This window comes from Molothrus aeneus, chromosome 7 (genome assembly GCF_037042795.1).
Source record: "Molothrus aeneus isolate 106 chromosome 7, BPBGC_Maene_1.0, whole genome shotgun sequence".
Lineage (NCBI taxonomy): Eukaryota > Metazoa > Chordata > Aves > Passeriformes > Icteridae > Molothrus > Molothrus aeneus.
The window spans coordinates 15,746,608-15,763,396 of NC_089652.1; the positions used below are offsets into that span (position 1 = coordinate 15,746,608).

The 16,789-nt window shown below is 36.9% G+C and overlaps 1 protein-coding gene across 3 annotated transcripts in view; it reads left to right on the forward strand.

Annotated features, from left to right (window-relative positions):
- Positions 1 to 16,789, forward strand: part of ZNF385B (zinc finger protein 385B) — a 148,710-nt gene that overhangs the window by 101,319 nt on the left and 30,602 nt on the right. For all 3 annotated transcript variants that reach the window (XM_066553364.1, XM_066553365.1, XM_066553366.1), the window contains one exon: positions 11,974 to 12,084. In XM_066553364.1, the coding sequence (XP_066409461.1) occupies positions 11,974 to 12,084 (111 nt within the window). The remainder of the gene's footprint in view (positions 1 to 11,973; positions 12,085 to 16,789) is intronic.

Sequence of the window (16,789 nt, forward strand, 5' to 3'; positions counted from 1 at the left end):
TTGCCCAAGGACCTAGCTACAGAGGCCCTTTACTCTCCATGTGATCATTTTCTCAATTTTTTGTAGTCCCTTTTCTTTGTATTCTTCGGCATTTTTTACCAAGCCAGGAATCCCTCTTTGTCTTTCTAGAGCTTTGAGGCAAAGCAGCAGAGAACTCTTTCAGCTGTGGTAGGAGTTTTTGGAAAAAATCTTCTCAGCCTGTGAAAGCCCTGAAAAATGTTTATTGAAGGTGGTATATCTTTCCCACAAAATACCTGAGTCTTTTCTTGAAACTTTAAAAAACCTGTGAGCTTGAAGAAAACACCTGGTAAGATACACTGAGTTAGATATGGGGGGGAAAAGCTGCCAAAACCAGGGGGGTTGTCAGAATTGAATTTCACCGTCAGTTGTCAGTTGAATTTGACAGTTTTTTCAGTTTCTGGTATTTTAACAGAAAGGTACAGGTTCCCTAGTTCCTGTCAGGAATCTTGCAAAGAGCAGCTCTGTAAAATTGGTAAGCCTAAATAAGCACTTTTCTGCCTCTTCTTCTAGAATATCATACATATAATTACAAGGGGGGAAAAGTGTTTATTAAAGGAATACAGTCAAGCTTTAAGGGAGAATCTCTTCAAAAATTATTTATTTTATAGATTTTCCTATTGCTTTTGCATTTTTTCAAAGAGGAATTGGATGGATGAGCTTCCTTCTCTCAGTTTCCAGATCAGCAGCCAGATAGGGAACCCTGTCTCCAAGGAGGAAGTGCACTGACAGGCACTGGTGAAGAACAGAAGTCACCAAGTGCAGCCTTTCCCTACACCTTTGCAGGAGTTTGGCATCCACCAGGTGGATTTTGAAAAATGGTTTCTAAATTGATGCATTGCATCCACTAGTGCATGTAAAAGTAATTAGGTCATCCTAATTCTTTAAAGAAGTACAGTTTCTGTGTACAAATCCTATCATTTGCTGAGTCCTCCATAAAATCTGGTCCTTGGCTATGTGTTTTATGTCTTTCTTAACAGAAAGCTTGGAGTTACTTTGTTACATTTCTGCAATATTTATTTCTTTTACTAGTCAACGCAGGAAGCTCAGAAGCCTTTATCTGCATTGAATTGCTTTCTTCTCAAGTTAGTTGTATGTTCCTGATGCAAGAAAGTTTTTTAAAGGGAGAGGGTTGTTAATCATAGATATTTTAGGCATTAGGTAACTGAAGGATGTTTTGCAAATAGACTGTTATTAAAACATCTCCCTTCAAAGCCAGCAGTCACAGAATTATAGTTATTATTATTATATGTGTTTTACCACTCTGCTTACAAAGATTTTGCCAGTTCCTAATTACAAACCTGAGTTCTACAAGTTCTAAGCAAAATTCTAGAGCAGCTTTATAGAAAAGTAATTCTCCATATGTCTGATGAAGTGGCTGCTTTTGCAGTATCCTGGCTGAACACGGTGAGTTTTCCTGCTGTACCTGGGACCTTTGTCACATTGTTCCGTGCAAAACTGAGAATTGCTGCAATAATTATTAGTTAATATATTATAAAAATGCAGCTGAAATGTAATTCTTGTCATACTCATTCCTTCAGAATGTGGGTGTACTTGTAGTCTTTTAATCTAAATACAGTCAACTTCATGACAATCTGAAGGTAATGGCAGTTTAAAGCTGCACTGTGAAACTTTGCTTTGCTTTGCATGCCTGGAAACTAGCAACACCCAGGCTTGGAGCACTGACCAGCTCATTTCAAGTAACAGAGCAAGGCTGATTTCAGTAGCTGTGCCTGTCAGACCAGTCTTCTCTATATTCAGTCTGTCCATTTTCACCATGAGCTTCAGCTGCTTACCCAGGTTACCACTAGGGAAAGAGCATCCATTTCTTGCCTGTGTATTTGTTAGACAAGACAGGTTTCTACCTGCTTTTTTTCTCATTTACTTAAATTTAAAGAAATTAGATCCCCACCAAACATCAAGAAAAAAACCAAACCAACAGATTTTGATACTGCGTTCAGTTTCAGAGCAGGCTTAATTAGAGGAATCCTTTAAAGATTCATATCTAAATACAGTACTTTTTTAATCAAAAGCATTTTAAAGTTTGTTGTGTATGTTGTCGATAAAAAACCCAAAACAGAAATTCCATTATTAATTTTTAAGGGAAAAAGGCCTTATTTCATATATATGGTGAAAAGCAGAAGACAGCCGTGAAAAGAGTTAGGCAATTCTTGGTTCTGATTTTCTTCTCATGTATATTTAACCATTTTATACATTCATATTCCAGTCTCTATATATACATAAATTATCTCTTATTAGTTTTTTTTTTCAGTGTGTGAAATGTAATTATATTAATTCATTTCAGAAGACTAGATTTCTTATGTCTTTATTCTCTCCTGTTCACAGAATTAATCAAAAGCTTTGAGTTTGTCCTTAACCTCTCAACATAGTTCAGAACTGTAGTGGAAATTCAAGTGTACCTAATGCAATATTATTCATTTTTTGTGTTTTGGTGTTCTGGAGCAGCCTGGGAGCAGGAAAACTCATCAAAACTTAGAGTAGACTTTTAAGTAGAAAAGGGTCACAGCTAAGGACTATCTCAAAGACGAAAGGAAAAATCAGGAATCTTGTTTGCCCCATGTGCTATCTAAGCTCCTTTTCTGAGTACAGAAAAATCTAGTACAGATTCAATTCTTAGGCTTGAATCTTTTGGAAGGATTTTGCTGGCAGGTACTTTTTCATGTTATTTGCCTATTTATATTATTTTACTGCCAGTTAGTAATAGGTATTATAACAAGAATACTTTTGCTCTCAGAGTATGTTATTGGTTTGCTTTTCAGCAAGTCTCAAACTACAATATGTTTTTATTTTTTCCTGGATCTGAAGGCAAGACAGTAACTTTTTTTGTTTAGCTGAACACAGCTGAGTGCTCTGAAAAACAGCTTTAATAATAAATAGCAGTTATATAACACCTATCAGAGGATTTTAACACGTTATTTAGACCTTTCAGCTTCTTTTATGGGGTTGCAAATATTTTTATCCCCATTTTACAAATGAGTGATATAAGACTCAGATGAAATCACTCATGTACAGTTAAACCTATGGGCAGCATAGCCACAGAGGGAAAGAAAACTGTCTTAGTCCTTGAGCTTAACTATTGGATTTGGACTTCACTCTTGTTCTCAGGTTTGGTCAGTCATGGTCCCAGCAGTTCATTTTACAGATACAAAGAAAGTATTGCACAATGATGGAGCAGTAATCTGGATGGATTAAAAAAGAAGCTGCCCAATACATAAAGCTAGTTCAGTCTCATGTAACAAAAAGCACTGACCCACAGATACTTGCTTTTTTTACTTATTCTCCATTTGTTTGGTGGGGAAATCTCTTTTATCCTAAAACATTCTCAACAGCTTTCTGTTTATTTATTTCACCCATAAAAATGTCTCATCTTGTCTGGAGCAGAAAATTCAACAATTTTTACCATAAAGGTTAAATCTATTTTTGGTGTTTTCATAATAAACTCAATCCTTTAATGTATTTATATCCTTGCTTGAGAATAAGCCTTGTATTTATATCCTTGCTTGAGAAGAAGCAGAGATTTAGAAATTTTTTTTGTAGTGGCTCATCAATTTTTTTTCTTTGGGTCAAGCACTTCTATAGGAATCAAATATTACATTTTCATAATGTTTTACACAAAGATTAGTAAAACAGCAATAGCAGTGTTATTTAATTTTGAGAAAATTCTGAAAATTTAAGACTAAAACTATCCTTATTATGATATTCTAACTTAGAATTTTTTTAACATGCGATAAATATACAAGCATGAAGGAAAAGAAGGGCAAAGGAAATATTCACAGCACTGAAAAAAATAATAGTAAAAAATAGTTCAAAAGTGTTTTCTCAGTTACCTTTTGACCTCTGGGCTTAATCATATCACATTACATGGAAAGGAGAGAGGTAGGAAGAGTTGAGAGTTTATTTATCTTTGATTTTGATTTTTTATATCAGTTACTTGATTTAGGCTAGAGTAGTACAAAGACAGAGGAGTCCAAAAAGCAGAAGGTTAGAAAATCTCTGGGTTTGTTTCAATTTTTCCTTTTGCTTCTGTTGCTCTAACCCATGATTTCAGAACTAGGTTAGGAGAAAGAAGACTGGGATTCATCAGTAGCCTCCTGATCTTGGTCTGACAATGGTTTGCAGATTCCTATGTGCAAACCTTACTGGAAGCAGTCACAGCTTCAACATAAGATTCCCAGTGTGCTGCTGTTTTAGCCCTCTACAAGTGGGTCAGAAAACATCCTAAGAGAGAGAAGGATGTGTGATGGTGACATTGCTTGTGCTAGAGCACAGGAGGGATAAATGTGCATGTCAGTAAAGATTTAGGGCTTTGCTTCCCAAGTCAATGCTGAGGAAAGATGATGAATGCATTTCTTGTTAAAACAGAAAGGATGTAATTAGGTGGCTAAAGAGAAAGTGTATTTGAGCATGGATTCTGACTTTCACTGGGCTTCAATGGAGTACTGAAAATCTGCAAAGGTGTTGGAGAAAGGCTAGCAAATGATCAAGCTTTTTACTGTGAGCAGCTTAAGGAGCTTGGTTTATCAAAGGGAAGGTTAAGAGCTGGCATGATTGCAGTGCATGAGTGCCTGCACTATTCAGAAGGTATTTGAGTGACCTTTAACAGAGAAGCACAACTAGATTGAGGGGCTTATAATAACTATGGAAGCAAGTATTGCTTCCACAGTCATGTAAATTAACTTGTTTAGAAATTTTTAAATCAAGCTGTTGAGATTGAGTTTTTTCCTAAAATTTAGGCTCTGATTGACCACAAATTATTGGACTTGGTAATAGAAAGGGCTGAACCTTCTCAGTGAATGAAATTATGTCATAAATTTTTCAGGAAATCAGCTGTAATGGTTCCCTCTTGCCTAACCCAAATCTGTAAATCACTTCAGAAGTCCCTTTCAGTGTTCTGATTGTTAATACAGGCACACAAAGGGAATCAGCCTCTTTTTCATTTTTCCATGCAAACTTTACTTTAAAGGGGGAACATGCAAGAGGATAACACACCCAGAGGTTCTGCATTATACCACAGGACTGAATATAAAAATGCAGGGAAAGAAATTTAGCTGCTTATGAGGTGGAGATGGAAAACTGGTCTCTGAAGTCCAGGGATATAGCCCTGCAACTCTGTTAACAGAAATAATGTGGAATTTGCAAAAGCAAAATTAACTGAGCCTTAATCTAAAAGGAGAATGAGGGAGCTGAATTTATTAGTATTTCTAATACTTCTTTTAAGATATAAAAGTTGTTTCCAGCTGTGTGTCCTTTTAGTTGTCTCGTACTAAAATTGAACTAGAAGTGTAAACACCAGAGGTGTCTCTTTCCTTTTTTATTTTCAGTACTCTTATTTCAGCAACGTTTTGTGGATTGCTGTAGTATCTGATGTTAACAAGTGAATTACAGCAAGACTTTTGGGTTTTTTAAAGATGCTTCCTGCTGATTACACTGACTAGTGGTAGTGTGTGGATGTCCCAGCTATCACAGCCACTGTTTTCCTCAGGGAGGTTGGAGCTTGCTGCCAAGTTGAGGGGACAGATAAACACAGTGAGAGGTCGCATTCAGAGAGGTTTGCTTCAGAGTACAATGCTGTTGTTGTATTTTAGGAATCATGTGTAAGGGAAGGGAGATGCTAGTCCCTGTGGTCTGTAGTCTTTCTTAGTGGATGCTTGTTTTACTGCACTTGGGGAGACATCTACTCAGCAGTTTAAAAAGAAAAAGTAAAATCATGGACTTTCTCTAACCTCAGTATGGCTGGGTTTGATTTCCCTGAGATCCAGATTTCATGCTCTGTGCAAATGTGCTATGTGTAAGTACATTGAGAGCCTCCTTAAAAAAAAAAAAGGTGATTCAAGCAACCCTCAGCTAGACCACAGGACTGCCGTAAAAAGAAAAACAAACCCCAATAATGTTGTAAGTTAATTGTTCTTTTTGTTCAATGAAGTGTTTGCACAAGTCTCCAAATCAGCTGCTGAGAATCTGAGTCACCCCTGGTTTGGTTACTGGCTATTTACATCTGCCTGTTTTTTAAGAAGCACAAAATGTTGTGAAGAGCATAGAGAGCATAGGGGCAGAGGTGTAGGGAGGTAGTGTTTAGAGAGCTGCAGGCTCACACTACAGAAATACATCTCTGGAGACACTGTGTGCTACTCAAGGAGATCTGATGCGCAGGGAATATTGATGGCTTTCCTGCAAGAAAAGAAAGTTGTTCACATCAGAGAGTGATTTATGTTGGAAAAGACCCTGAAGATCACTGTGTTCAGCCGTTAAGGCAGCACTGCCAAATTCACAAGTCAGCCATATCCCTCAGTGCCACATGTACATGTCTTCTTAATATCTCCAGGGATAGAGACTCCACCATTTCCCTGGCCAATGTTGCAATGCTTGATAACCCTTTCAGTAATACTTTTCTCCTAATATCCAGTCTAAGCCTCCCTTTGTACAACTTGAGGATATTTCCTCTTGTCCTGTCATTTGTTACCTGGGAAAAGATAGTGACGCTCCCTTGCTACAACCTCCTTCTGGGTACAGCTCCATCAGTAGAATTGGCACGAGTGTTCCTGATGCAAAATAAACAATGAAATGTGTGACAGAATTGCAGTGACTTGAACACTAAATTATGCCTAGAATTAGTCAAATGAGAAATATGTTCCCTGTTGGAACAAAAGCAGCACAAATGTGGAGAGAACAGATTTTTGCTGGTTTGTGTTGGCCAAGCATGCCAAGCATTACATCACAATGTTAATGTTTCTGATTTTAATGCTGGGCATTTTAAGTATGTGCTTTGCTGAGTATGTGTATTCGCTTCTGTCACTCTGTCAATCATTGTAATATGTACAGTTATGGTAGGGGGCTGTGTATATCTGGCAGAATTTATGAGAAGGTTCTGTGTATGATCAGTCTCCACAGTGGCAGTGTACTTGGCTTTCATAACAACTGGAGCTCAAACACACAGGGAGTTTCAGAACTTAATTTAGATGTTACACTGGTAATTTGTATATGCCAGTGTTTTTTTCTGGAGGGAAATACTGGATTATATTATCCATTTGTTCCACATATGGTTTAAAACTTTTATTTATCAGAGTAAACCAGCTGAAGGCCACTCTCTGTGTTTTTCAGAAGCTTATTATACCTGCTGGTTAAGTGATATGAGTTACATCTCTTATCCCCACTGTCAATATTATGTTTACAAAAGCTTGTCTAACAGTTAACTCTATATTTGACACAAGAGTTACATCATGATAAGAGGTAACAGGGCATTCATTGCTAATCACAATTTTAAACCTTACTCAGGTTTAAGGTTATGCTCCTGTTACTTACCTCCCCTCAGGATCATGGCAGTTTATTTCTGAGACTCATAATCTAGTGTTTGTACAGTCTGCTGTATATAAACAGATCTTTCAAAATAACCAGAACTTTGGTTTCACCAAGCAACTACTCCCAACACTTTTTTTTCCACTTCTTCCTGCGCCTACTTTCATGTCTCTTTGTAGTCTGGTTCCTTTCCCAGGAGGCACCAGAAGAATCTGTGGTACCATGATACACAGCACAGCAGGGAGAGCTTCTGGTACTAAGAATGGTAAGAGAATTCAAGAATGAAATTCTTGAGTTGCTGATGATAAGGTGTAACAGCTCATCTAAAACTGGCTTTGTACCTGAGGACTAAAAGGGGCAAATATGATGCAAGTTTTTAAAATCCATTCTGTGAAGAATGGGGTTTTTTACCAGGCAAATGAATACCTCAATATTGAGGTGAACTTCAATAAAAACAGTATAATAGGATACCTCATCCTGTAAACTGCTTGTAAATTGTCAGCATAAATTCCTTTCTAAAGATAAATCCTTCTTTACAAGCCTGTTTATAGGGGTCAACAAACATGTGAATAAGGATGTTTAAATCTGCATAGTCTGAATTACTGACAAGGTTTTTTACAAAACCCCTTGGCAAAGATTTTTTTGAGAAAACTAAATTGGCATAAGAAGACTCTTGGATGACAAAAATTGCTTGGGAGGTAAGTGAGCTGAGGAAATTTGCTATTGGCAAAGTTCTCCAAGGTAGTGAGGACTAAGAAGGACAACAAAATTTGTGAAAGACCTTGATGAGACCGACAAGCCAGACATAGTGGTGTTGGTGAAGTTACATCTAGATATTACTAAAGTGAGGGACATGGAAGTAAAAATTCACAAAACTTGACATACAAAGTAGTGTACTAGGAATTGGCTATCAAGACTTGGGAGTGAGAGCTCGGGTTTATAATAGTGGTTCCTTGAAAACATCCGCTCAGAGTTCAATACTGATCTATCCAGGGTCTTTTATATGGTTCCTGTCCATATCCTCAGTATATTTAATTGAATTAGTTGATTTTTTGGTAGAATTGAGGTGGGCAACAAGAATGTAGAGAGGAATGGAATGATTTCCGTACGCAGAATGACTGAGTGGCACAAAGATAACTCAGGATGTGGTATAGATCTTATAAAGTTGAATTTTATGAAAGTATATTTAAACAAAAATAATTTCTTGGCACTAAGGACTGTAGGCATTGGAAGTAGATGCAAAGAATGAAAACTGGTTTGCATCAGTTTCAGGGGTAACCAGGCAAGACAGTCACTGGAATTTATCAAATACACAGAAAACACCTGAGTGGGGAAGTTTTTTGATGGGAAAATATGAAAAAAGCAGTAGGAAATACAATGTCAGTGCTGCCCCTGTTCTGTCCTGTCTGTTGCTACACTTGTATTTTCTAGATGCCTTTAAAGTTCTTGTTGCAATCTCAGTAGGTATAGAGTATTTCTGTCGGAATTCTCTTAATCCTTGCTCGCTTCAATAGTTTGAGTGGTTTTAACGAGACTCATTGCAAAAAAGATGGTGTCTTCAACTTTCTTGGAATGACGTTTTTAAATTTAACTTTTTATTAAAGCAATTAAAATAGGAGAACAATACTAACAGGTTGTTAAACCTAGTTATGTCTACCAGAGCACCATTAATTGCTTTGTTAAATCCCCCTGTAGCATAAACAGCATAGTGCAAATTTTTATTTGCATTTGTGGTAGCTGTTAGCTTCTGTTATCATTTTGTTTTATAGGTCTGGTTCTTAAATACTGGTGCTCCCCACTGGGCAAACTATGCTGCGTCATTTCCTAATAAATACCTCAACAAATAATTCTCTCCCTCTTTTTCTACTCCCTCCCTCCCTCCCTGCAGTGAAGAGGATAATTTTGTGTAGGGATCGAAGATCAGTTTACCCTGCAGCATTAATCTTCTAACAGAGAGATACTATTTTATTTTTCCAGTGTGCTGTAATCCACCCCAGTTTCTGACATATTTAAAGTGTATTAATTGTTAATGTTGCACTTCTTGAATTCTAATCATGACCAGCTTGCATGCAGGGCTCCGGTTTGGGAGGGATCATTACCCACTCCCCTGGGGATCACAAGTGGTACTTTCTGGAGGCAGCATGAGCTGTATTATTTTCATGGATTTTTGTTCTTGTGCTGCTGCATCTGTTTGAAGCTGGGAGGCTGTGCACAGGCTGCATGGTGTGGTTGTGAAGTGCCTTGCCTCGCGCTAGCGCTGTGGATTGTTATTTGGAGTGCACAGAGGAATCATTGATCACTGCTTCTTCCCTTTGTACCTTGTTTGAAACGGGACTGCAGACACTTGTGGGTATTTTTGCTATTTCTTTTCACTGATTTCAGACACTCCAAATGGTTGAGGTACTTCTGAACATTACTCTTTTCTTCTAGACTAACTGATTAACACTTTGAGTTAAGTATTTAAGTTGAAATGTAAAAAAATATCTTCCATTTAAGAAAAAATCCAAGCCAACTCTTCCCTAATAATACATCAATATTTTAATGTGTGTAATAAATGTAATAATATATATTGATTGTCATATCTATTATAAAGTGGATGCTCAAAAAGCTTTTAATCTGCATGTATAATTTTGATATATTATGTAGGGCAATGCCATAAATGGTACAAGTCAGAAAAAGGTTTTTTTTGTTGTGTTTTAAGCTTTTAGACTTTGAACTCTCACTATGTCCTAGAAATAGAAGAAACAGGCAACAAGGGCATTTATTTCAGGGGTTTTTTTTCGATTTTGTCACAATCCATTGTAACAACAATGCATCATTAAATAATTTAGTAGATCATTCCAGATGAAGTGGTTTTACTTTTGTATTGTCACCAGGTACCCCTGTGGCAATGAACTACAGTGTTTAGTGGCAGAAGATACGTATTAAATTACCTCTCTGGAAAATTTATCACTAATGCCATTTACAAAATCATTCATTTGGTTTAAAATGAATGCAGCAAGAAACATATGTAGCCACTGTCCAAAGAAAAAAAAAGTATTTAATGTTAGGTAATATATTTGGGGAATATCTTAGGCAGATACAATGCAGTATGCTTTTCTTGAATTTGTTTTTTTGTGTGTGCATATATATGTGCAGGAAATTCTTAAAGTGCAGGCTTCTCTGGAAGCTTAAAATTTGTACTAAGGGAAAATTAATGTCTTTATCTTCATGTTTAGAAAGTCTAGAAGCAGGTAATTTCCTGTTCTAATTCTTCAATGGATCGGTTATTTCAGCTGTTCTCTTGCCCTTTTGCAAGTTGGCTTAATACCAAGTGTGTCTTGTGTATCACCTGGGATTAAACAGCCAGGTGTTGTTTCTTCCAATAGTACCGCAAAGGAAAAAATATCACTGTGGTTGCAAAGCAAGCTTCAGAAAAATCTAACTTTATTAAAAATAAAATTATTTTCTTCTGAACTGGTTTAGAAACAAAATGGGGAAATGAGCGCTTATCTGTTGTTGTAGACTTCCATTTTTTCCCCTCTCCTCTTCATAATCTATTGTTTATCTCAGATAAGGATGAGGGACCACACATACACAGATGCTCACAGGATCATTTCAGTTGAAAGGGGTCTCAGATGTCATCTGGTTCAACATCAGGCTGAGAGTAAATTCAGTTGTGAGACCAGACCAAATATTCTGCTTTTCTTTAATTAGAAAATTTAGTTTGAGTAGTTTTGCATCAGGAAATGAATTTTAATCTGTATTCGTGTCACATCAGGAAGAATGACATGTTATGGCTGAGGCCTCGACACAGTAGCAGTTCTAAACTCTGTTTTCTGAACACCCTGTGTCATTGCCCAGAGCGTTCCGTGATCCTGAGAATATTCGTGACCAACAGCAGTCCTGATATTGAGCAAAGATGTAATAAGTTTTGAGTTCTTGAAAAGGTTCAGTCAAATTTGGGAGAAATATATTCAGATTTTTCCCTTATCTCATGTTTCTTGCAGTGTTTAAATGTTTTCTGAAGTGTGCTAACTTTCCTGGTACAAACACTCCCTTCAGGTTCCTCCAGACTTCAGCCTTCCCATGGGCTCTGTCACGCATCAGTTCTGCATGGAAATGCTTGGGGATTGCAACCTCTTTTCCCAGCAAGTGTTATTTGTAGCAGAGCCTGCAAAGGACCTCCTTTCACAAAGATATCTCCAGGGGAGAATATTTTTCAAATAAGTGCTAATATTTATCACTCAAAGGAAAGCATGTAGAAATGAATGACAGTAACTTGTCAGGGTGCAAAAGTGGCTTCTGTGATATGTCTGTTGGAGCAGTGGGTGATAGGGGAGGGCTTTTATTTGCAATTCAGGTGTGGTAGGGGAGGCCCTGCAGCCCAGAAGATGTGCAGGGTTGAGGAAAGAACTATTTAGTAACCTGGGGATGACAGCAAAAATGAAGCTGCATTTTCCTCATCAGCTTTGGCATGCTACCAATTCCCTAACCTTTGTTAAATCTTATTATTGTGAGGGCTGGAATCTTATTTCTCCTGTTTATCTGAAAAAAAGAGAAGAGCTTTCTGCTCAAAGTGGTTTTTTTGTTTTTTAAATTTTTCTTCTGTACTGTTTATTGCCCAGAAAAGTTGTAAATTGGTTATTGTTTGTTCTCCAGATGGATCCTGTGCAAAAAGCAGTCATAAACCATACATTTGGAGTGTCCATTCCCCCAAAGAAGAAGCAAGTCATTTCCTGTAATGTCTGCCAGCTTCGTTTTAACTCTGATGTGAGTATTGCCAATTTTCTTCCTTTTTTTTTTTAATTTGGTGCATTAGGTATAATTAATCTAAATCTCTTTTTCCCAAATAACTCATTCGAGTTCTACCTGCCTTCTGCTCAGACTGGTTGGTTTTTTGTCCACTCAGAGGCAGAAGTCCATAAAGCATGAACTCTCAATTTTCTTGGATAGCTCTGGCATGTTATGCAATGCCATGTCCATAGGTGATATCTCACTTGATGGTACAATAACCTTCAACAGGTATTGCAAAAAGAAATGATTGCCTGAGGGATTTTTTTTCTTAAAAAAAAAGGAAGTGAAGCAGAAAAGCTTCCCGGTGAGTTCTCCAGGTCATATTTGATTTCCTTTCAGAAGAAATAGCTTTTTCTTGTTGTTTGTATGTCCTTGCTGATAGTCTTTCCATTTCTGAATGAAGTCACTCTTCCAAAGACTTTCATTTATAATAAATATAAATACTTCGCTCTAGCTGTCATTTTGAGTATGAGAAATTCAAAGAAACTGTTTTCCTGGAGGTTAATTTTAAAAAAAAATCATTACAAAAGATTACACTGGTGTTTTTTAAAAATATATAACCATTTAATGTTTCTTCCTAAGAAGCTTGAAAATTAAAAAAATTCAAGGAAACTACATCTAAGAAGATTATAACTTTTGACAGTTAAGGAGTATCTATTTGTTCTTGGAAACTATTACATTGTTATGTATGAAAAATGTAATGAAAGCTACATTACATTACATAATGTCATTGAATTAATAAAAATAAACTCAAATTCCCAGATTTTTTTTTAATCTCAAGGGTAAGAATAAATCCTGATGTGATGTGTTAATATTATATATTTTTCTCCCATAATTTTTGTCTCAGAAACAGTTTGCAGGCACCTCCTCCAAAGCCTTTGAGTATTTTGTGCTCCTAGAGGTTTGCAGTAAAGCACCCATACCCATTACCCTGGTTTTCTCTGCCTCTAACATTGCACTTTGAAAAGTGTCTTGTGAAGTATTTTCCCCAGTTTGCCTTTCTTGTCTAGGCTGGTAAGGATTTTGAAGCAGTGCTATCTCAGCTTCAGATTGATTTCTAAATCTGTCATCGTTTGACAAGTTTTTTAAACTTCCTTTGAAGTGGCTATATCTGCTTAGTTAACTGATCTCAGAAGTCATTATTTTAAATTTAGTTTGCTTGTCTTTCTACTTTAAGGTTAATATTTAAGGGGAAAAAATATTTTCTGCTCTGGTACTTGTTCCAGGTATGTGCTTTTACTGATTAAATCAAGGAACCAATAATATTTTTTAAAATTTTCTTTGGCTTCATGGATCTTGCTTCTGAGGTGGATCCATCACCAGTGAGATGGCTCAGGCTGCCCTCACTCTTCCCTCCCCTCTTGAGGTCAGGATCCCCCTGATGATGGGACCTGTCCCCAGAGGGGTCACTCACTTTGTCTGTGCTGACGTTCAGGTGGACAAACAGCACTTCAGGCAGATAAATTGAATCACAACTGAGCGCTTGAAACAAACGAGCAAAAAAAGATCTGTTACATCATTTTGTACTTCTGTCAACCAAGCAATTTCTCCTGTCTAGACTTAGAAAGTAAAACAAAAAGTGCATTTCATACTCTGCTTTAAAAAGTATTTCAAACTACCCTTCTTCTTCTGTGCCAGGTGTATTCAATAGGGTGGTGTGATCTTTCTTCCTAAATTTGATAAATATATTCAGTTGTAGTTCCTAGAAATTATCATCATCCTTTGGAAATGAATGGTTGTAAGAAAGGATGAAGCACTGTGTCTGTGGTACTTTACATGCTGAAATGCAGCACCTTACTTTCTACAGCAGTTTAGTTTACCAGGGCCACAAACAACATAGAAATTTGATTTTGGAAAGTGCTAAGGTTATAGCAGTGTTATGAATACCAGAAGATACTTAAATATAAATCTAATTTCACAACTGTTTCTTAACCTCAGCATCCAGGAATATTTGGAGAATGAGTCTTCATAGTGTAGTACTTCTATTTCAAAGGCTTTCTAGCCTTTCATTGCATTATTTAGCTTCTCCTGAGAAATAAGATTCTAAATTTTTCTTCAGGTTCAGTCATTTAATCTAAAGAATTATTTATATGAGCATTTTTTTTCCTGAGAGTGAGATCCTATCTTATTTGGATGTTATTCTCACCTATCCAAATAGACACCTCTTCCCCTCCCATAATTGGCCTTGTTATGTTTTACTGAGGTAAATTTCAGTGTATTGTATCATTTCACCGGTAGTGGGGTTTCAACCAAACTCTGCAGGCTCACAGCTCTGTCTTAGCCTGTTGAAACTCCTGCACAGAAATAAAAATCTGGACTTTGCATGTGTTTTTCTTTTTGGTCCCTTTGGACCAAAAGTAATGCAAAATTGTGCTCAGGGCATGGAATAATCTTTACAATCCATCCTTTGTTTGCTGACTGGGGAAGAAGGGAGTCATATAGGTCTGAACTGCTGAATCTTTCAGGAAATCAGTTTCCACCATGTGACATGCTTTTGAGTAGCATCAAACTCTGCTAATCTGCATTAAAACTTCAGTGTAGCACATTGCAGAATGAGATTTGTAGTGCAGTCACTCCACACTTGCAGTTTCTTCTGGCTCTACAAGGCTGACATAGTTCTTGTTGTTGATAGGCATCCCATTCCTTTGAACTTTCTCTGACCTAAATTATGCAATTTTATGAAGTTAAAATGGCAGAACTAAACTATAAAGAGTCTATTTTGGTTTTTTTTTTAATTTTTTTTTAATTCTCCTTAGTGAATTTCATTTGCATGGTGTTTGAGGATGCTGACTTCATTCTGGTGGTGCTTTATCAATTGCACAAGAAACACAGACAGTGGTTATTCATCTGTGAGAAGAAAATTGGTTTCCCTGCCTGCAATCTTTTCCTTGTGCTGTGGACACTCACTGGTCTGAATCAATAGACCAAAATCAAAAAAAAATCAGACTAGTCAATTTGTAGTTGTCAAACCTCCCCCTAAATTAATACAGTGAATTGCAAAGGTTTGAGGTTTCTTTTGCTTATGTGTCTGCACATTTAGCTTTGGTGAGAGTGTTCTGGCATCAGATTCAGAGGCAGGGATTGCAGCTACCTGCAGGAAAAGAAAGATCAGAGATGAGAGGAAATTTTAAAATTTAAATATTTAAAAATACATTGTCTTGAATGTGGGACTGTGCATGTTGAAGTGATGGCTTCTTTCTTTTCAAAAATAAAGTTTGTAGAATGATTTTTCTTCTGCCATATAATTTGAATAGTATTTTCTAACTGAGCTCTTCAGGATCTCCCAGTCTTCAATTTTTAAAAGTACAACATGAAGAAAACCTCTGTGTACAAATTCTTAATTTTATCTAGTCTTAACTTGATATGTCTGTACTCTTCCAAAAAAAGAAATTATAGTATTTGACTCATACTTAGAGACATTCACCATCATACTCTGACTGTCTTTTTTTTAATATTTTTAGCAGTATTTTGGTCAAATTTGTCTTTTTCCTCAATTGGCATTGGTGGTAATAAGTCTCCAGCAGCTGTGGAGCTTTGGCCCCAAGATGTCTATTCTATTATGGCATCTGACACTGTAGCTTGCAGCCATAAGGGAAAAGTGAGTTGTAGCTGGAAGGATATTTCTTTGGTTTCTGCAGAATTGCCCTTTTCTCCTTATCTGAATTATTGCCTTGTGTTCAAGTAGTTTCTCTGCTCTTCTCCCTCATTATTTTATTTTATTGTTTAGTCTTGAGGTTGTTAGGATTGTTTAGCCTGGAGAAAAGGAGGCTCAGGGGTTACCTTATCACTTTCTATGCTTACCTGAAAGGTAGTCAGTCTCTTTTCCAGGAAACAAGTGATAGGATGAGAAAAAACTGCTTTGAGTTGGTCCAGTGAAGGCTTAGATTGGATATTAGGAGAAATTTCTTCACCAAAAGGAAGTTGTCAAACATTGGAACAGACTGTCCAGGGAAGTGGTGGAGTCACCATCCCATGGAGGTATTTAAAGGATGTGTAGGGACATGTTTTAGTGGTGAACATGGCAGTGCTGACTTCACATTTGAACTTGCTCTCAAAGGCCCTTTCCAACCCAAAGGAGTCTGTGATAGTCCACAGACTTCTGGGAGCTTTTAGGTACTATACAGTAATGCCAGTTCTAATCTAATCCCTTTTTCCAGCAACCAGGCTTCTCTGTATCCAAACTTGCAAACGCATGATGCTGGCAGTCCACAATTTATTGTTCTGATTTTTGTTAGGAGGTGCCCTTTTTGTAAACAGATTTTGTCATCTGTTGATAATGCCTAAAATAAGCAAAAATGTCTACTTCCCTCTGTACACTTTGTTTCTTATAGAAATATCTTTGGCTGTGGTACAGCCTGGTGGGCACTGTCTTGTTCATAGGGTATAATTGGATTGAAAATAAACTTGAGTTGCACAGCGTGTTGTTGTGTGGGTAATGACTGCAAGTGAGCCCTGATTTTTGGTGTCATCTCAAAAACTAAGAGATGACTCAAGAATCAGGAGGAAATGCCTTGAGGCAAATCAGAAAAGTAGATGTAATAATTTGGCATTAAGAGACAATGAAGGTCATCTTATTGTTGAATGTGTTTAAAGCTAATAAAGATGATGTGATGATAGAGTTCATCTTTCTAAAAAGCCAGAAGGCAAATTTTTTAAGTTTAGGCAAGTATTAGCAGAAGTT